Source organism: Patella vulgata, chromosome 3, assembly GCF_932274485.2.
Source record: "Patella vulgata chromosome 3, xgPatVulg1.2, whole genome shotgun sequence".
NCBI classification, from domain to species: Eukaryota; Metazoa; Mollusca; class Gastropoda; family Patellidae; genus Patella; species Patella vulgata.
The window spans coordinates 58,783,733-58,805,062 of record NC_065881.2 but is presented as its reverse complement, the minus strand read 5'-3'; the positions used below and the strand labels follow the sequence as shown (position 1 = coordinate 58,805,062).

The 21,330-nt window shown below is 37.3% G+C and overlaps 1 protein-coding gene across 3 annotated transcripts; it reads left to right on the top strand.

Moving 5' to 3' along the window:
• Positions 1-826: 826 nt before the first annotated feature.
• Positions 827-20,857, top strand: LOC126816537 (annulin). 3 transcript variants are annotated; one of them, XM_050543178.2, is made up of 16 exons: positions 827-970; positions 8,875-9,173; positions 9,903-10,151; positions 10,356-10,628; positions 11,427-11,545; positions 11,839-11,952; positions 12,630-12,804; positions 13,017-13,164; positions 13,447-13,559; positions 14,143-14,305; positions 14,970-15,094; positions 15,953-16,032; positions 16,698-16,899; positions 18,416-18,576; positions 19,273-19,421; positions 20,064-20,857. In XM_050543178.2, the coding sequence occupies exons 2-16, from the start codon at positions 8,897-8,899 to the stop codon at positions 20,215-20,217; spliced, it is 2,502 nt and encodes an 833-aa protein (XP_050399135.1). In that variant the 5' UTR covers positions 827-970; positions 8,875-8,896; the 3' UTR covers positions 20,218-20,857. The 3 variants fall into 3 exon arrangements, with proteins under 3 accessions (XP_050399135.1, XP_050399133.1, XP_050399134.1); XM_050543176.2 differs by lacking the exon at positions 827-970 and adding an exon at positions 8,262-8,392; XM_050543177.2 differs by lacking the exon at positions 827-970 and adding an exon at positions 8,381-8,520.
• Positions 20,858-21,330: the final 473 nt, after the last annotated feature.

The window sequence follows — 21,330 nt, the reverse complement described above, 5'->3', positions numbered from 1 at the left end:
CATAAGGTCTTTCATTGAGTCAAGTGGCATGGTTCCAATTCTCCGATTGTACGTGACAAGGAGTAGGGTCACCTGTCCAACCTCATGGATTTTCTCCGTTTTTTTCCCACTGCTAAAGATCTCTATGAAATTAAACGGTGTTAGTCCCAAAATGACCTGGTTTGTGTTGAGTTCAAGCCCATTTCCTTCTCTCTCTCTTCTATGAATAATCTGGTAACCCCATATATTCCCGACTCTGAGGGGGGGGGGGGGATAACAGATCTAAGAGATCTGTACGTGCTTCATTTATGGAAGCTTATAACTACCATTCATAATTTCTACTTTTCGTTCCTTCAGAACGCCAATGTCGAAAAGAAAAAGTCAAGGCAAATCGAAAGGGGGAGCACGCAACCAAGCAAAAATCAACTCGGAAATTGGAAATTAAGAAATACCAGGCTACCTTGAATTGACAGCGATGTTTCAATCTGAACTACAGATTCACCCTACCTGCAGAGAAGCTATCATTTAATTTTCGTACGTTAGTTGCGTACGAGCGATGTTTTAGAAGTTCAGCGCGTACCACTCATGAACCCAATACTTCGCGCCAACTTAAAAAAAAACAACCCTAAACAAACTCTATAGCTTCTATTGCGTTCACAAGGTTTTCGACTTTACAATACTAATTATACAATTTGTATAAATAGAACATGCAGGTATGCCCTCACACCCATACACATGTATGTCCTGTGTATGTCATTGAACTGAAACCTATCTTATTATATTTCAGTTTACAAAACCATATTATATAGATAGTTCAAGGATACAATAAACTATTCATTAAATAAAGGCTTTGTAGTGAAGCATATTGAAGGAAATGATTATTGATCACAGTGTTTATAGTGACTGCACGGTAACCATGTGTCTGTTATATGATCAGTGTTTGCAAGTTTTATAAGCAGCAAGAAACAAGTAAATATTGCGAATAATTCAGGTAATTTAGATACATTCTATTTTAATGGTAGTTATTAAAATGTTCTATCAAATCAGTCTTTCGATTACGTTTTGGGGTTCTATTATATTCATTTGCATATAAGGGGGTTGGATGGCCAAATGGTTAGCGCGTGTGCGTTGTATCATAAGGTCTGTCATTGAGTCAACTGGCGTAGTTTCGATTCCCCGGTTGTACGTGACAAACAGGCAATATTATGTAATATTATGTATTATGAATATAATGCTTAACGGTAACTAAAAAAGCTTGTCGGATATCGTTGAAGACTTGTAATAATAGTCTACAGTTATTTCCACAGGGTTTGTAATTGTTTCCGCTATCGTTCTATACATGTACATATAAAATGACAACGTAAACTCAAGAACAGGCATGATAATAATTACATTTACATTGACCTATATATGAACATAATTGGCAAGGATATGACGATGTTCTCATATTTTCACCAAGCGTCCGCGCTTACAGTCTAATTTGACCACCGGCGAGCTAGTTAAGTTCGATCGTGTCCGTCAGGCCAAGATCACACGCAAGAATTATTGAGGCGTTCCTGTTTCATTACTTATTTTCAGATTAACTGGATTTTTTTCCTAGGGGGTGGTCCCCCACCCCCCTCCTCCCTCCTCATACACACACACATTAACGCTCCTGCGCAAACTATTAGCTTTGTGAGCCTTACAAAAGCACGAATGGTAGTTTGGGGTGTTCTAGAAAGTTAACGCAATTAAAGGGGCATTATGTAAGATTAGATACAGAGATGATAGTTCTCGCTATAATCTATACTAATATTTGTGACTGTCGTTTGTCTGTCTGTCTGTTTGTCTGTCTGTTCGGGGTTGGCGGCTACACTAGGTCTGCCCCGAGTCTGAAATTTGGGGTATAGGGGTAGCTCGGACCAGGGAGTAACATAGGCCAGCAGAAATTCGCCCATGTATCTGTTATCACGCGTCACTTCAGCCAGTTTTATAGAGGGATAACTCGTGTTTTCCTTTTGCGTTCGTCACTTCCTATTGTTGAAACATTGATTACTCATCTATCGTAGCAATGATCTCTGTGTTAAAATTATATTTGAAATGTGTTTAACCAGCTCTATCACATATGTGATAATGACTGGCACCAATATTGTCCTTTAATGACGGCTTCATATTGTGACTGAATATACTGCATCTTAAAGGAGCTAAATCGCTAACATTTGGGACCTAGAAATTGACAATAGTGGGTCGCAACGCATATAATACTGTAGTATGAATGTATATAAACTGATTTACATTCAATGGTTTCCGTTTTTACTCCAAATTCAAATCAGTTATGTTCGGTGAAATAAGCCAGCAGTCTCAAGCGAGTGCAAATTTCTAGAGTCTGGTTATTCCAGTCTACATACGCCGTTTGATTTGGTGCAATGTGTCTAGCCTCGTCCCTCGAGTCTCTTGATACAACTGGGGCTGAAGCGCATTATGGTACACGATTCGTGTACCAATGGTAAAATATTTATTTTATTTTAAATATTGGATATCAAAAGCCCATCTTTTTCCGGTAAGATCACAACATGAATGTTGATTTAATTTGACAAATAAATCGTGTTTTCAACCATTCTCTCTATCCCCCAATCCAGATATTGCCACTTGGATTTAGGGGGGTGACGGGGAGGGGGGGGCGTCCCCCCTTCCGATTCTAAGGGCGGGGGGGGGGGCGAATAGGTCTCTGCCCCCCCCCACCATGATTTTGATCGCCAGGACAGATTTTCAGGTTTATATCTACATGATGATGAGCTTGTTTCATCGTATCTGGAACTGAATCGGGACTTGAAACAAGAATTGCCATTCTTCAAGCGCCAGTTTTCGGCCAAATCTATTTCACTTGTGCACGAAGCGTTCATCATTATGTCACCTGAATTGAGGCAGATGTTCCCTTCTGTCGAAGCTCTTCTCATCCCACAGCGTGGAGGTTGGGTGTTAGATCCCTGCATTGGCCGAGAAAGTTCATCCAGATTTTCAAGCTTGGTTCCCCCTTGTCAGTGATGGAGGGCCTGACAAGGACAGCTGTCTAGTCGTTCGGATGGGACGAAAAACCGAGATCCCGTGTACACATTGGCGTGCACGTAAAAGATCCCATGACAGTTGGAATTCGATATAAGAGTATGCCGTAGCGCCGCTGCCCGGGCAAAATGTCCCTCATAGCACACTGTATGGCGTATGCCCGTCTTCATTAGCCCAGATAGGAGCAGAACAGTAGGACGTTAAATCCCATTTCATTTCATTTCTGTAATTAAGAAGGAATGCCCTGCTATTAAAATTCGATCAAACCAGGTCATGTTTACGTCACGTCTTGTGAGTCAGAGGAGAATTCATTGCATACATAAGACGATGTTGTCTTTAATCGCTTACTATTTATTACAAATATCGAATCCTAATTAAATTCTCGGATTATCCACTACCCGCGTCTTTTTCCGCGTACGTCGTCTAACTCTTCATAAAGTTTATCAACTTGTACACAGCGCTCAATGTTCGCTTGTGACCTTTGACATCACGCGTGCGGAACTTCCTAATCGTCGGGCTGTTGATTAGGGGAACCCTTACATTTTGGTCCTGTTTACGCTCCATGAGTGTTTTTCGGCGAATCCATTATTTTTCTAGTAAGATTGGATATCTCTACTTTCCATATATACCAAAATTGCCATACTTTTATTGGAAATAACCACCCGATAAATACTTTTTTAGGAACCCATCCTTAAGAAAGGCTTGAGAAAAATAAAATGTAAATATTAAGAAACGATTTATTCTTTATAAACATTAAAACACGCCCATTTCAAGTTTTATACAAGTTTAATAGCCTCTTGTATACTTAGTTGCCTTATTTAATAATATCAAATGTATATTTGTATTGATCAAACTACAAAGAACAATTGAGTAAAAACATTTGGCTTGATCCACACTTTTTCCTCCATATAGACCGGGAGCCCAGGAGGTTAGCCTAGCTGAAAAGTGTGCCAATTTTCACATATATGGTATCAAAGCATTCATATCTGGTATCATCAGAATGTAAGTCTGCCGAGTATCTGGTGGTGGGTGTGTCTGTGAGGGCTGGGTTTCTGGGCTTGAATTCTTGGGCTAGATTAGCTCAAAAGTGTACCACATGAAAATGGTACAGCAGTGTACCTTACATCTTCAAGTATTATAAAAACATTTTGACAGACATTTCTAGTGGTGGGGTACCCCCGACAGAGTTATGTAATTGCCAGACCACAACCAGGCTAGATTAGCTGAAATCTGTACCACTTAAAACTGCTTTTGAGTTGTTCAGCACCACCACAGGAATCACGAATGATCACTGCCAGACAGTTTATGCGGTGGGTTATCCCTAACAGAACAGACACACCCAATATGCCACGCCTGCTAAGTTAGATTAGCTTAAATCCGTACCGCCTAAAACTGCTTGGAAGTCGTTCAGCACCACAGGAATCATGAATGATCACTGCCAGACAGTTTGTGCGGTGGGCAACCCCTAACGCACATGCCCAAAATGCCAGCCCAGCCCCCGCCCCACCTAGGCTAGATTAGCTGAAGCCTGTACCACCTAAAACTGCTTGGAATTGGTTCAGCACCACAGGAATCATGAAGGATAACTCCCAGGCAGTTTGTGCGATGGGTTACCCCTAACACTAACAGACACTCCAAAAATGCCACGCCCCCAACTAGGCTAGTCTAGCTGAAGCCCGTACTACCTAAAACTGCTTGGAAGTTGTTCAGCCCCACCACAGGAACCAAGAATGACCACTACAAGTCAGTTTGTTGGGGGGGGGGGGGGGTACCAATGACAATAAGCCCAAAATGTCACGCCCCGCAACAAAGCTACATAAGCTGAAGGATGATACCACCCTGGGGAAATTTTAATATTCAAGATGGCCGTCATGAGACATTTTCTGGTTATTTACTTTAATTTAGTGGGGTAAAATTCGGGAGAGATTCTCTCGAACCTTGGTATGAAGGTAGTTTCTATAAGAATTTGACCCATTGAATCCGACGAGCTTGGGTGTTCCTCCTAAAAGCGACTGCTAATTCCACTAGGAAGCCAAATTCACAAGTGGGGCTCATTTTTGAAGAAAACTCATAATGTTCCCTAAAACGGCGTGTAATATATTGAAATATAGGTTTTCGTTGTCAATTACTTCAAATATAGACATAAAAATCATGTTTCGACAAAAAGGTATTCCAATCCGATGATATTCTTTCCCTTGTATTTTTATAAGGACACAAATTATACACGGTCAAAAAGAATCAACCATCGGGCCATCGTGAGTCGAAAGCAAATGTTTATAAAAGCTAACTGGGGCTTGTCCAACCTCATGTAAACGTCTAACTTACGCTCGCCATTTTGAATATGACCTCAACCTGGAATACCCGTTGGTCGGAACATGTTTTTATGTTTATATCTGAAGTAACTGACACCGAAAACCTATATTTTAATATACTGTACACCCTTGTTAGGGGACTATATGGGTTCCCCCCCAAAATAAGCCTCCATTTTGAATTTGGCCCCCTAGCGGAATTAGCCATCACTTTTAGGAGAAATAGCAAAATTCATTGGATTCAGTGGGTCAAATTACAATAGAAACAAGCTTCATACCGAGGTCCGAGAGAATCTGTCCCGACTTTTACCCCACTAAATTAAAGTAAATAACCAGAAAATGTCTCATGTCGGCCATCTTGAATATTTAAATTTTCCGAAGGGTGCCAGGGTGGCATTACACAGATTTTGAATCTACACATATTAAATACATATAATCCACTCAAAACCTATACATTTCAATATATTGCACATCATTTTAGTGAACTTTATGAGTTTCCCTCTAAAATGAGCCTCCATTTTCAATTTGGCCCTCTAGCGAAATTAGCCATCACTTTCAGGAGGAATACCCTAGCTCATTGGATTCAGCGGGTCGAATTCTTCTAGAAACATATTCAAACCGAGGTCCAAGAGCAGCCGTCATAGGCGTAGGAGCCGGGGGGCAGGCGGGGCATTTGCCCCCCAAAAAATTTATTTTCGGGCAATGAAAAATTCGACGACCTTTTTTTTCTATTAACTAACTTATTTCTATGAGATCCACACTGCCCGAAAAGTATTTTCTAGTCTTTTTCTTGTCCACTGCATGCCCGAAAATATGCCCGAAGCTCTCTTATGATATGTATGCCCGAAAAAACGGTATTGATTTCGGGCAATTTTCTCTTATGCCCCCCTGAATTACTTTGAGCTCCTACGCCTATGGCAGCCGTCACATATTTTACCCCACTAAATAACCTTGAAACCGCCTTATGTCAGCCATCTTGAATATATAAAAATTTCCCCAATTCTGAATCAACACATATAGAAGATATATAATCCACCAATAAACATTATGTGGACTATATTTCCATGTCAAGGCTTAAAATGGGGTTTGGCAACCGGACTTTATGGTTCGTATGTCAGTATCCTCAGAGTTGAACCACTACTTATTATTCTTCATACGATTACTTAATCTTTTAATAGATATTACATACTCATGAAAATATGTAATACCCAAATTTCTCAATAAGTCTGACCCAGCTGATAAAGCCAAATTTTTGGGAGGGGGCGCTTGGCTGTTGTGTCTTATGGGAGAACCCCACCAAACAACTCTCTAGCAATTGGCAGTGTGATCTCTGGGGTGCTGAACAATTTCCAAGCAGTTTTAAGTGGTACACACTTCAGCTACTCTAGCCTTATTGCGAGGCGTGTCATTTTGGGCGTGTCTGTTAGGGTAACCCACCGTACAATCGGTTTGGCAGTGATCATTCATGATTCCTGTGGTGGTGCTGAACAACACCAAAGCAGTTATAAGTGGTACATATTTCAGCTGATCTAGCCTAGTTGCGGGACGGGGCATTTTGCGCGTTTCTTTTAGGGGTACCCCACCGCAATATTTGTCTGGCAGTGGTAATTCATGATCCCTGTGGTGGTGATGAACAACTTCCAAGCACTTTTAGGTGGTACGGACTTCAGCTAACTTAGCCTAGTTGGGGGGGGGGGGGCGTGGTATTTTCGCCGTGTCTGTCAGGGTAACCCACCGCCCAAATTGTCTGGCAGTGATGATTCTTGGTTCCTGTGGTGGTGCTGAACAACTTCCAAGCAGTTTTAAGTGGTACAGATTTCAGCTAATCTAGCCTAGCTGTGGTCTGGCAATTACATAACTCTGTCGGGGGTACACCACCGCTAGAAATGTCTGTCAGGGTGTTTTTGTAATACTTAAAGATGTATGGTACACTGCTGTACCATTTTCATGTGGTACACTTTTGAGCTAATCTAGCTCAAGAATTCATACCCAGAATCGCAGCCCTCACAGCCACACCCACAACCAGATACCCGGCAGACTTACATTCTGATGATACCAGATATGCATGCATTAATACCATATAGGTGAACATTGGTACAATTTTCAGCTAGCTTGACCCCCTGGGCTCCTGCTCTAATAATTCTCTCTGTCTGATGTGTTTCATCCATCGGCGAGAAATCATAGCTGAGCCCTTGATACCAATTTGTACATGGCGGGTATCACTCGTCTTATACCAATGCCAGTTTCCCATGGCTGTCACGATTCGCGCTACGTATGAAATCGGGGGGTTGGATGGCTGATTGGTTAGCACGTGCGCGCTGTATCATAAAGTCTGTCATTGAGTCAACTGGCATGGTTTCGATTCCCCGATTGTACGTGACAATGAGTAGGGTCGCCTGTCCAACCTCGTGGGTTTTCTCCGGGTCCTCTGGTTTCCTCCCACTGCTAAAGACCCCTACGCGCAAGCGAATTATGGAAATAAAATTGAACCATATGTTAGTCCCGAAATGACCTAGTATGTGTCGAGTGGACGTTAAACCCCATTTTTCTCTATCTCTCTCTCTCTCTCTCTCTCTCTCTCTTACACACGTTTGAAATCGTGGTTTTAATCGTGGAGTAATCTAGCTTGGTGATCCTGTCAGGTCTTATCATATATTGAGGCCAGTCGTAGGAATCGCGTTGTCGTGATCGTATTGAAACGCATCCGAAACTCTAAAACTACATTGACGCAACGTATCACGTGATGATATGGATACGCGATACGGATGGGGAAAATTCCACTTGCCGAAAGTCTTTATTAGGGACAATATATATGCCATTATTGATAATAAAATATCATACGATTTCAAACAAGGATGTTTTCTAGTAAATCTTAAGACTACTTCATATACTCACCCATCCAGTTCCGTTTTGGCTTCATATAAATTCTGTTGATATAACCTCTGTCAGTCTTTTAAACTGTAACGGTATTTCGACAGTTCATGAGGTCAACTTATATCTACTTATATCATCATATAAGCTTATTATACATACGTACTAAATTACGACATGGAGTTATTAAGGCAAGTAGAATATATGCCTATATATCAATATGGGCATATTGTTGTTTCTGATTTTTACACGTTTAGCACGGAGCTGGTTATAGGTGGAGAAACTATTGCAATATACACCTAGACATGGATCCTTTATAGTAAGTTGTATATGTAGCTATATTACTTGTTTTGTTCTGGATTGGGGGAGAGGAGGTCGGGGGGGGGGGGGCTAACAGATATCATTTATTTTTGTTGAGACCAAGTGTGAATTAATTGTTTATTACGTTCATTTGGCTTACACTATAGACCCGGACACCGACCCAGTTCTGCGAATAAATTAAGGCTTGGGCTATTTGCCACACTGGACTCGAATGCCGGACCTCCTGTTTATTGAACCAGTGCATTAGTTGGGATGGGGTGTTAGTATATAGTTTTATTGCATTATAGGTTTTTCCAGCAAATCTGAATCGCCAGTGTCCACATATATGAAATTCTCCTTTCCTTTATTTCAGTCTGTTCAATCGACATTTTGATATGTATTCTCGCTATAGAAATAACCCAAGAGGTGCAATACCCACTGATAGGAGAGGTGATTACATTCCACGCCGAAGGAACAGACACAGAAACTACGATGGTTTGCCTAGTTACATGAGACCCACAGAGAGTTCGTTTCGCCGTTCACGAACTTACGGTCCACAACGACGAAAACCACGTCCCTGGGAACGAGACAATGGTCCCCCAACGACCGACCATCCAGCGAATGACGCACCTGACACGACTAATACAGACGATGTTCCTAAACCAAAAATAGGTAACAGACCAAGTAGTGTCTTTTTACTAGCTCTATAATAGAGGATCTCATATTTAAAGAAGTCTTTTTTTTATATCAGACTTCAAATGCCGAGGCTTTTAATTTGTGTTCCGAGACCTTCCGTCCAGAGTAAAGTCCCTTTTCCGAAAACCTTGTGGACGCGATATAGGCTACAGGTTTTAAAGAATTATTTTTAAATTTGGTTGGAGGCATTGGGATCATGCGAGGACAAACACTATTGACATTCAGCGTTCTGCGACGTCCCATCCCCCTACAACTCAATAGACACTATCGTTTTTAACGGATTCTTTTCAAATTTGGTGAAGCATTGTGGTCATGAGAGGACGAACCCTATCAGTATTAGCATTCTGCGACTTTTCGTTTCAGAAATACCCCCCCCCCCCCCCGCCCCCCGCCCTTTAACGAAAACCAAGTGAACGCGATAGACGCACCCCCCTTGCTGAAAACCTCAAATGCAATTTGAGTTTTTAATAGAATTTAGTGTGAGGCATTTTGGTCATAAACAGACAAAACCTGTCGAAAGCCAATGTTTAAAATTTACAATCTTGTAAACACGACAGAGATCAGATCTATTAAAAACACCCATTTTAATGTGGTCAACATCCAAGTTTTCCTTTCGGATAAACTGCTGTTGAGACACAATTGCTGTGTGGGCGCATTTCGACGCTTTGTGTGGCTATCTTCTTTTTTTTATCTTTTTGTATGTAGAGGAAGAAGCTACTGCAGAGGAATTGGCTACAGTTCTAACTGTTAAAAATATTGATCTAAATATTGAAGAAAATGTACAGCAACACCACACCGACAAATATGAAAATACAATGGAAAGAGAAGATGGAGATGGGGAAAAATTAGAACGAGAACTGGTTATCAGACGTGCTGCAGAGTTTCAAATCACCATCGAATTTGATCGACCTTATAATAAAAAACAAGATGATCTTACTTTCCTTTTTAAAACAGGTATTTTAGTTTTCCCCCCAAATTCGTTTTAGTACATCAATGATAGCTGACATTTAATGAAAATATTCACGTTGAATACGAATAAAACTATGAGAAATCGTTTCATTTGTAATCTTGATTGCAATAATACATTAAAATCTCTCTTGTTTCCCATCCGCCAAAGCAGCATAACAGGACAATAAATAAATGTATTGTTTTGTGTAGGTGAGTATCCCCTACCAAAAGCAGGAACATTGGCAAGTTTTAAACTACAGGAAGGTGCTGATAGGTCGTATAAACCAGATAGTTGGGGAGCTCATATAGTTAAATTAGATGGTAACTTTATGACCATGGCAGTCTACGTTCCGGCTAAATGTGTTATTGGCGAATGGGAGTTCGTGGTAAAGACGATATTTGAAGATAAAGATGGTAAAAAGATGTCTTTTAGATATGAATATCCAGATGATATTATTATACTTCTTAATCCCTGGAGTCCAGGTAAGATTTTATGCAAATGCCTGTCTAATTAGAAATAATTTGCATATTTGTTTCATTTTTTCCGGAATTTTACGCACCACCGAAATAGGATTAGATTGAAACGAATTTGTAATTTATTTTTGAGTAGACAGCACTACTGTATCAGTCTACTTAAGATTAGATAACAATTTTGTTTTGTCCCGGCCTAATTCCTCTAAATACCAGTCATGCTATTTTGTTGTATTTTTGGTTGTATGTTCCCACAAACACAGCCCAAAATACCAATACTACCGCTTTAAAGTCTCCCAATGACATTTGAGGGTATTGTAAAGGTGAATCCCTGAAAGGTCTAAAAAAAAATGTTTCAATTCCATTCAGTATGTTCAAAAATATAATGAATTGACAATTTTGCAACATTCTATATAAACTTGATATGGCCAAAACGAAAGAAATAGTCAAAATGTATCACTTAACCCTTATAAACCAGCCGTTTCCATCTTTAGGTTTCGCTGAATGTTTTTGATTGCTCTCTTTTTAATCCCATAGAATCGAAAGAAGAATATCTTATCACATATATTTTGCTTTTCTACATTTTAGCATGGATTAAATCCTGGAACATTTGATATTTACCTAAAAATACAATGATGGTCGTTGGCTTTTAGGAAAATATAATATCATATCAAAAATTAAACGAAACATCAGAATTCATAAAATATTTAATGAGAAATTAATGTGGCACCATGCTGAAAAGAAAACCATTTTCACTATTTAGTATGTGAAACCTTGACTAAGCTATGATTTTTTCTATTGCATTTCCAGATGATACAGTATATTATCCAACAGAGAAATTATTAGATGAATATGTGTTAAATGATGGTGGTGCTTTATTTTATGGTAATTATAGACAAATTGGTTCAAGAGGTTGGAACTTTGGACAGGTTGGTAGGAATTTGATTATCATGACCAAGTCTATCATGTAAGATTGTTCATGCAAGAAAACAGAAATTACGGGGTTGCTTTTTTCATAAAACAAGTACAAAATCCTTTCTATTTTGATTCATTTACATGAACCACTCTACTTAGCAAAGAAAATGCTGTATTTCATGATAAAATACATCTGAGAGAACACAGCCAGGTTCAACGAAAACAAATCAAGCTAACGGTTGCCTCAACGATCAAAGAATTAATGGCTTTTTAATATAAATTTGATTCTATTCTGTTTGTGTTTCAGTTTGCCGACGGTATTTTAGATGCATCTCTTGTTATCTTGAGAAAAGCTTTTGGTTTTAAAATTGATGGTAACATGGGTGACCCAGTTCACATCTCAAGAGCTTTGTCCAGAATTGTAAGTTTTCTTTTTTTTTAAAGATGATTGTTCTGTGTGGTTAAATGTGCTCATACAGTGAAACAACAAAGAAAATTTTGTTGGCACAGTAAAGCTTACGCATATCCCATTAAAATTTTAAATGGGTGGTGTTTAGATACATTGAATAGCATTGTTGTGGTATTGCTTTGTACTTGTTCAGCTCTGCTCAGTACCTTATTTTGTTAATTTCAAGTAAAATGGTATGCATACGTAGTACATGTATACAATACAGTACTGAATAGAACTTAATAGACCAAATGGAGGGTCTAGAGCACAAGTGATCTAACAACCAACTAAAATGGTTGGTAGTAAGATCACTTGTGCTCTAGACCCTCCAAATGATAATGAGTAAAAAAGACAAAAAAAAATGTAAATTATGTATAATTATGTATAATTATAATAAACAATTTGGTCGTTGAAAAGCTTTCTAGTTGCGTGTTTTTTATAAACAATTAAAGACATAGCAAACCATTTTTTCAGCAGTTCCAAATGAAAACAGGAGCCAAACAGGGCACAGAATCAATCAATGCATATAGATCATCTAGAAACTAACATGTTTATTTTATTGCCAAGCTTGTTGATGAGATGTGTTCATTCTTGTTCACAACCTCTGTAAACCTATGTAAAGATATTCAATCTTTGGTTATTATTTCCAGGTTAACAACAATGATGACAATGGTGTTTTAGTAGGTAACTGGTCTGGGGAATATGACGATGGAACACGCCCTACAGCCTGGACAGGAAGTATTAAGATCATACAGCAGTATATGGAAAAAAGAGAACCAGTTCAATATGGGCAATGCTGGGTTTTCTCTGGAGTTTTGACAACAAGTAATTACACTCCTCTGTTTTCAATGATCATGTGTTAAACCCCCTTGATAATCACAAACAAATTTGTATTTCTTTTTAAAGTGTGTAGTGGTGGCCTAGAGTCAGATTTGTCTATAATTTCGCATACTATTAAAATATGAACATGCCTTATGTAACAGTTATCAAATCATTTCAGATCTAAATTTATATACAATTTTATCAATTCAATTTAGTTTGTCGAGCCCTTGGTCTGCCGTGTAGAAGTGTGACGAACTTTGCGTCTGCCCACGACACAGATTTGAGCTGTACTATTGATAATGTATATAGACTGGATGATGATGATGATTTAGAGAAAACCAACCTGTCCGGAGATTCAGTTTGGTATGGTATTTTACATATAAATATTTTGGCTACTGTTGAAAGTGTTATGTATTCCATGGAGCAACTTTTGATATAAAACCAGCTTCAGTTTTTAGACATCTTTAAAAATTTGTCGCATGAAATTGGATAAATTACCCCGTTTGCAGACTGAAGAGATAAATGCATTATGACAATTTAGTATGTCGGCTACAACACCATATTTTATGTATTTACCATGTTTACTTGTGATCAGTGTCATCATATTATCCCTGTCTAAATGTGATTTTTGTTTTTTTTTAACAGGAATTTTCATGTATGGAATGAAGTTTATATGCAAAGACCCGATTTACCGACTTCCTCTACGGAGTATCATGGGTGGCAAGTTATTGACGCCACACCTCAGGAAAGAAGTGATGGTAAGTCCGTGAACAGAGGAATGGATCTCCAGATGCCATTTTATTGTCATATATTGTGGGAATATATTATCACTGTGCCTGTCGATCTAATATAATATTGTTCAGATTCTGCTGACCAAAACTTTTGAGCTTTTTCTCTCCCATTTTCCGGAATTGTTCAACAAGTCATACATACTTTTATGCGGACTTACAGACACGATCACCTAAACTAAATAAACGCTTTACAGATCAGGGTCTTTGAGATCTTAATGGGATTGTTCTGCCAGGGGGAGGGGAGTGTTATCAAAATAAATATGACCTTATTAACTTCCTTCAGACCGAAATGTGAAAACAATGTGAATGTCTTTGGATTGAGATTCTCTGAACATTACCAAAAACGAAAGTTGGAGAAGTCTAATAGTCCACAGAGAGTTGAAAAAGGGCATCATTATGTAGCTTCGTTCAGGAAGTTGATATCTTAATTTTCGCCATCGCCATCATAACAGCCATACAAAATGGCGCTGAGGAATGGAGTTAGATTACCCATGTCTACCAAGCAAGCATGGTTTTACGGTGGTATAAGAAATTTAACATTTGATTCCAGGATTCTTTTGTTTGGGGCCAGCTCCTGTAGCTGCTGTAAAGAAAGGGGCAATTAATATTGGTAAAGATACACCGTTTGTATTTGCTGAGGTCAATGCTGATTCCATAGACTGGTTGGTAGAAGATCGTGATGAATTTTATGTTCTTAATGTCGTGAAAGACAAGTGAGTCGTTTGTTAAAACATGCAATATGTAAGAGAAAAGTGATATAATTAATTACATCCCTGGACAGAGCAAAATCGCCCGAAACTGAACATCTCAAATTCCCCGCTTAATTATAAGGTCATAATACTAATTCTCGGGGACACTACAGCTATTCACGTTACATGGGTGCCCGGGTGGTTTGGAGTACTGCACGGGGCACTAGTTTCGCGCTGTCCCATTACTAATGGGTTAAGTAAAAGCGAGAACGGTCATATTTGATTAACAGAATATAAAACGAAAGAAATCGAAAAGCAAATTGAAAAGTCTGAGGCCACAATAAAATTACGACAGATATTGATTCCTAACTAATAGGGAAGTGTGCATCTATAGACCTCTTTGATTTAGTTTAAAAATAAAATTTTCGATTTAATTAAATTTGATATGTTGATTTGTTTTCTGAAGTGGCTATCTGTCTACATTTAAATTTTGAAGTGCAAAGATAGAGCAAAATTTGAGATATACCGGTACCTGATTTTATTACCACTGTCAACAATTAAAGCCATAAAGGAAATTTAGTTTATATTTGATACGAAACATCGTATAGATAAATGTTCAATACTTTATGTTTATATACATCAAACGGGTTTAATTCCTTTAAGATGATTATATTAAAATATTTTCTAGAATTGGTAAGAAGATCAGTACTAAGGAACCTACTGGAAAACGTTTTCGTGGTAATTTAAGTTATACTGGAAGACGTGGTAATATTGATAGAGAAGATTTAACATTATTATATAAATATGAAGAAGGTATGTTTCCTTAACATATATCAATTTATTCATTGTAATACCAAATTGAATACTTTTTTGGTGGGCGGGGGGGGGGGGGTATGGTATTAGCCCCCGAGGCCCTGGTCTGAAGGAGCACAAATTGTTCATTGGCATATAATTATTTAAAGGAGCTAAATCTTTATTCTTTGGCACCTAGAAATTGGCACAAATGGGTCACAACGCATATAATAATGTAATATGAATGTATATAAACTGATTTACATTCTGCTTTTACTTTCAATTCTATTCGGGTTTTGTTCGCGAAATATAGTTTTAACTTTTTGGGGGCCAAACTTTTCATATCCCCGCCTGTGGTCACGCGACTGCTTGATACCACTTTCTATTAGGGAAATTGTTATATGTCGGCAAGTTCTAAATATTTGTAGCAATCTGCATTACTATCCATGGCAGGATTTTTTTTTCTGGAAAATAAGACACAGACGTAAGCATTTACATATTACCAGGAAAATAGACACAAGATCAAATTATTTAATTATCAAGATTTTAAATCCCGTGTTATTTTTATCTGAATATTTGCTTCAAACAAGAACATTGATGATCACAGTAAAGGGATATAAAAACAAGGAAATATTGGCCATATTTTGTTTATTTGCATTGCAGCTTTTCGATAATTAGACTGTCTACTTAACTTGTATAACTATTTTCTCATTGTGCTTTGAATGTGCCAAAAGTGTGGGTTTTCTCTAGGCCCCCGATTTTCTCCCACTGCTAAAGACTCCTACGGACAAGCGAATTCCAAAATGACATAATTTGTTTGTAGTGATAAGCTGACATTAAACCCCGTGAACTCTTGTGTACATTATTATTTTCTTGCAGGTACACCGGAGGAGAGGGATGCTGTTGCTTTGGCTACCAAGTTGAGCAACGCAGATAAAAATCCTTATATAACCGATTCAGTAAGTTTGATCTAATGTTACCAACTTTCAGTCATAAGATCATATTAATGAGTGTTTTTTTTATTATTTTATTAAACATGCATTATGTAAGATTTAGATAAAGCGCAAACAGTTAATTGATAAAGGGCAATAACTCCGAAAGTACATAAACAACACTGTGACACTGTGTATAAACATAATTGAAGTTGAAAACCTTAGCCTGTACAGTTTCACTGTTCGTAAGCGTTATAAAAGGGATCAGGGTTCACAAGTTTACATAAGTAAGCATTGCATAATGTAAAGTTATTATAACTTTGAATGTGATCCAGTGCCATAACTTTAGCATTAATCTTCTGATAAATTTAGCCCCCAGAGCGTTCACAAGCAATTAGGGACACCTTACGGATGGACAGGGGTGATTACAATATACGAACCCATTTCAATGTGGGCGTATAAAAAGTACAATTGGAGGGTCTACAGCACAAGTGATCTAACAACCAACTAAAATGGTTGGTAGTTTGATCACTTGTGCTCTAGACCCTCCAGTTTATAATCTATGGATATTCATCAAAGGCAGTTCACCAAAAAAAGAAAGGCAGGGTTTTAACATATTTTTATGTCAAATATACAAATAAAAAGCAACAGACTTAATGCTTATACAAAACATTTATCTTTTTCTTTAAAAGATGATTGAATTAAAGTTAGAAGATCAAGATGAGATTCTTGTTGGAAAAGACTTCAGTTATTCAGTTATGGTAAAGAATGTTGGCGACAAGTCACTAACCGTTAAAGTTGGAATGAAAATAGAATCCATGACATATTACGGTGATGCTGTGGATATGATAATACATAAGAAATTTGGTGAAATGAAAATAGAGGCTGGTCAGGGTTGGTGTTTTTTTATTATGATTATTATAGATTTTAAGTTAGCACTATCGCCATCGACTATCATCACGGTATACATGGAAATCGAAAGCGCTAAGCGCAAGATTGCCAAACCCAAAGGCATCAACAGCATTGATTTCATGAACAAAAACATTGTGCTTCGTTCTAAATAAGCATTGTTAGCTATCGGCATTCCTCGATAAATTCAGTTAATTTCAAACATATTTACCAGTTTAAAGTTTGCTTGAAATTTTTTTAGACATTAACTATCTATTGAAGGAAATGGCTATGGACATTTATTTTAAGCCAATGTCATTTTTATACCCACACATGGAAATGTGGGCGTATATTGCCGTTGCCTGTGCGGTCCGTTATACACACTTTCTTGTGAACACTCTACAGATTACATTTATCACCTGATTGTTTTGAAATTCATATCCCTATGTTGTTTACATTACTGGAATAAGAAGCCCATTTAATTTCAATAATTTTTGTTATTTTCTTCTGGAATTATGGCCTAGTTTCATTTTATTGCACCCTGTGAACGCTCCAACGACAAAAATTATCATCCAATCTTTATGAAAATTATATGCATCTTTTAAATTAGCTAAACGAAGAATCTATTGAATTTCAGTATTTCCGTCAATTGCGTTATGAACCTTGTTTCACTTTGCTGAACCTTGTGAATGTTTAAAACAGTTATCATCCTATCTGTATGAAATTTATATGCATAATTTAAGTTAGTGAAACAAAGAAATCTATTGTATTTCAGAAATTTCCGTCAATTGCTTCTAGAGTTATGACCTTTGTTATACTTTGTTGAACATTGTGAATGCTCGAACCACAAAAGGCATCATCTGATCTGTATGAAATTTATATGTATTATTTAAGTTAGTAAAACGAAAAGGATTGTCCAATATCAACAATTCCTTTGCACATTACTTCCAGAGTTAAAGCCCTTGTATCAATTTATAGTACCTTGTGATCCCTCAAAGTACGAAAATTATAATCTGATCTGTATATAATAAAATTTTCTTGTAAATTCCCCCCATCATCACCTACAAAAGATTCAATATGCGATAACCCGTGTTGGCCGACGGACGATTTAGCTGTTGTGGGCTTATGTTTCGTTGCACGGCAACCTATCTGTATAGTTTGGTAATCATATTGATTTAGGTATTTAAATAGAGATATAAGCTTTATGCTTAATATGTAAGTATTGTATAGAGTGAAGCGTAGGCTTAAGAGTATCATCGTCTTGAAACTGACAGAGCACTGCCTCACCATCATCTACCAAGGTCCTTGTCCAAATCGTTAGTGGGGATTCGTCGTCAGTTCAAACATTGTCATAGATCTCGGTAGCTGTAAGCGTCGCCAATGCACATTATCAGCACCTTCATCGAAATCGTCTGTGCTCAGAATCAGTATTATCATGATTGTATAAGCGCATTACCGAATCAGCATTGTCATCACCATGGAATGATTAAATATGTTTTATATATATATATTGTCTTTTCAGAAACAAAAATAAAATTGGATGTACCAGCTGATCTATACCTACCTAAGGTTATTGAACATTTTGCCATGAAAGTAACAGCAACTTGTTTAATTATAGAAGAACATAGACGAGTTATACTTGAAGATGATTTCAGATTACGTCGACCAGATTTAACGATAGAGGTAATAAGGGGGATATTGTCTTTCTTCTCAGACATTGACCTATAATTCAATTAAATGGATAATCATATCAGAATACAAAGTGATCTCCCAAAATTGTTAGCCGTGTGAATAAATAGGCATGCCATGTGCCCGCCAACTGTTACTGATTGCACATATAGAATGTCTCACGTTTTGCGCACACACCAAGCTTTGGGATAATCATCAATAATAATGTCGTGTCCTTGAATCTATATAGTAGTACTAGTACTAGTAGGCCGAAACCATGTTAAACTGGTTTCTAGTTCTCTGGATATTGATAAAATTCACAAATAATTATACAGAAAATAATTTGGGGTTTAGCCATCATTTTACAAACAATAGTAGGTGCTTTATAAGCCTATAATGTGGCAAGCTAGTTTTCTTGAGAGGCCGTTGATAGCATGTGCTCAGACTGTATAGGAAACTATCACAACGGCAGACAAATCACATAGTGAATTCTCACTTTTCGTGATGCATAACATAACGTTTTAATAATTAAAAAAAACTAGAGAAAGTCCAAGTACGTATGTGATGAAGCAAATCAGAAGCTACGACATGACAATGACAATATAAATTTGTATAACAGTAACAGTTAAGAGGTGCTTGTGAAATGACAAGCTTCAGCAATATTTCTATCATCATTTGGTTATCTTTTATATTTATATAATAATTTTTCAGGCCCCTGAGACTTGTAAACCCGGTGAAACTATTAAAATTAAAGTTTATTTTGATAATCCAATGAACAAAACACTAACAAAGTGTAAACTTATGATAGAAGGAAGTCTTAGATCAACTGAAACAACAAATGGTGGATCAATTAAATTTCCGTAAGTACAATATGGGAAAAAACCATGAATTATTTAGAAAGGGATTTAATTTCAACTGGGATGTTTTTTTATTAACATTCAGTTATATTTATTAACTAGTTACAGTCAAAATGAAATGAAATGAAATGAAATGGGGTTTAACGTCCTACTGTTCTGCTCCTATGCTGGGCTAATGAAGACGGGCATACGCCATACAGTGTGCTATGAGGGAAATTTTGCCCGGGCAGCGGCACAATCGCCTACTCTTATCGAATCCAACTGCCAAGGGATCTTTTACGTGCATTCCAATGTATACACGGGACCTCGGTTTTTTGTCTCATCCGAAGGACTAGACAGCTGTCCTTGTTAGGCCCTCCGTCCTGCATCACTGACAAGGGGGAACCACGCCGGAAAATCTGGATGAACTTTCTCGGCCAATGCAGGGATCAAACACCCGACCTCCAGGCTAGCGAGCCAGCGTCTTACCTACTTAGCCACGTGATCCCCCAGTTACAGTCACGCAACACTCTTCGAATTTAATATGTTCATGGTCTGGTTGCTTGTCCTATTCGAAAGACTAGATACATTTTCTTTGTGAGCACTGCAAATCGGAAGGTTGGCTTGCAAATTTGACTCTTAACAATTATATATTTCATTTTTCAGTGATGTTCCTGGTAATTCAAGATGGGAAACAATTTTAACAGTCAAACCTAAAATCAAACCAACCCATATAAAAGAGAGAGATCTATTTCTTAGTTTTGATTGTGTTGAATTGCCAGATATTGTTGGTTTTCATGGATTAGATTTATCCGACTAAATCAATGGAAAAACGACAGATGTTTATATTAACTGGTCGTATATGTAGATATTGACTAAATATTATATTATTCACAGTATTATGATACTGTTGTGCTTATAATCAAACAATAATATCCGAATCATTATATTATCTTAATTTTCATATTGTTAATAATAATAGAAATTTATAAATGTTTTAATCCGACCATCTATTCTTCCCACAAAACTTTTTTTTTTTTATTGAAAAGTATATTTTTTTAGGAACAAGAAAAATAAAATATGCTAATTATTATAGATCATGAAAAAAATAAATGATGGTAATTATTTTACATTAAAATAAATGATGATATTTAATATACATTAAAATAAATTATGTTAATTATTATATATCTACAACCACAGATCTGAAATTTGATTGTCAGTCCCTGGTTGTTAAATAGAGTGGGTTCATCCACTTCTTATTTTACTTGTTATTTACACTGGCTCTGTGTTGAAACTTGTCGTATTTAAAATATGCTTGCAAGGTTTTTAGACACAAATATATTATGTTTTTTCAATCAGTGATTATGTATTTTTAAAAGCTCTTGATTTTCATTCATTATAGTATTATTCTGTGACAGTATTTAATTTGTATTTAATAAAGGCTATACTACACGCTCTCTTTGACATTATTCTTGGGGACAGGGCCTGTCAGTGCAGCGACCCAAAATGGGAGAAAACAATCATACACTCTCACAATAATGATTCAAGGGAGATATAGATCCCCAGCCCAGAGCACTTTGGTCAAACGAACAGGGTACCCTATCATATTCAGATATGGATGTCTGTTTGATTAATAAGCAATGATTTTAGGTTTGATAATAATACATACATGTACTCATAAATAATTTTCTTATATTATTATCATTAATTTGATTGGCAAGAAGGCAATCTAACACTGATTTTCAACGGATTTAAACACGATTGCTAGTTGATGATTTAATTTAAAAGTGGATAATCGAGTCTTTGTTTACTATCGTAACAACGGTAGCAATGGCAATCGAGACTACACTGTTTTTCTAACGACAATAACTTTACACAGAATGAAGTAATTTGACTGAAACTTCGGCTATTAGAAAGTTGAATTGTATAA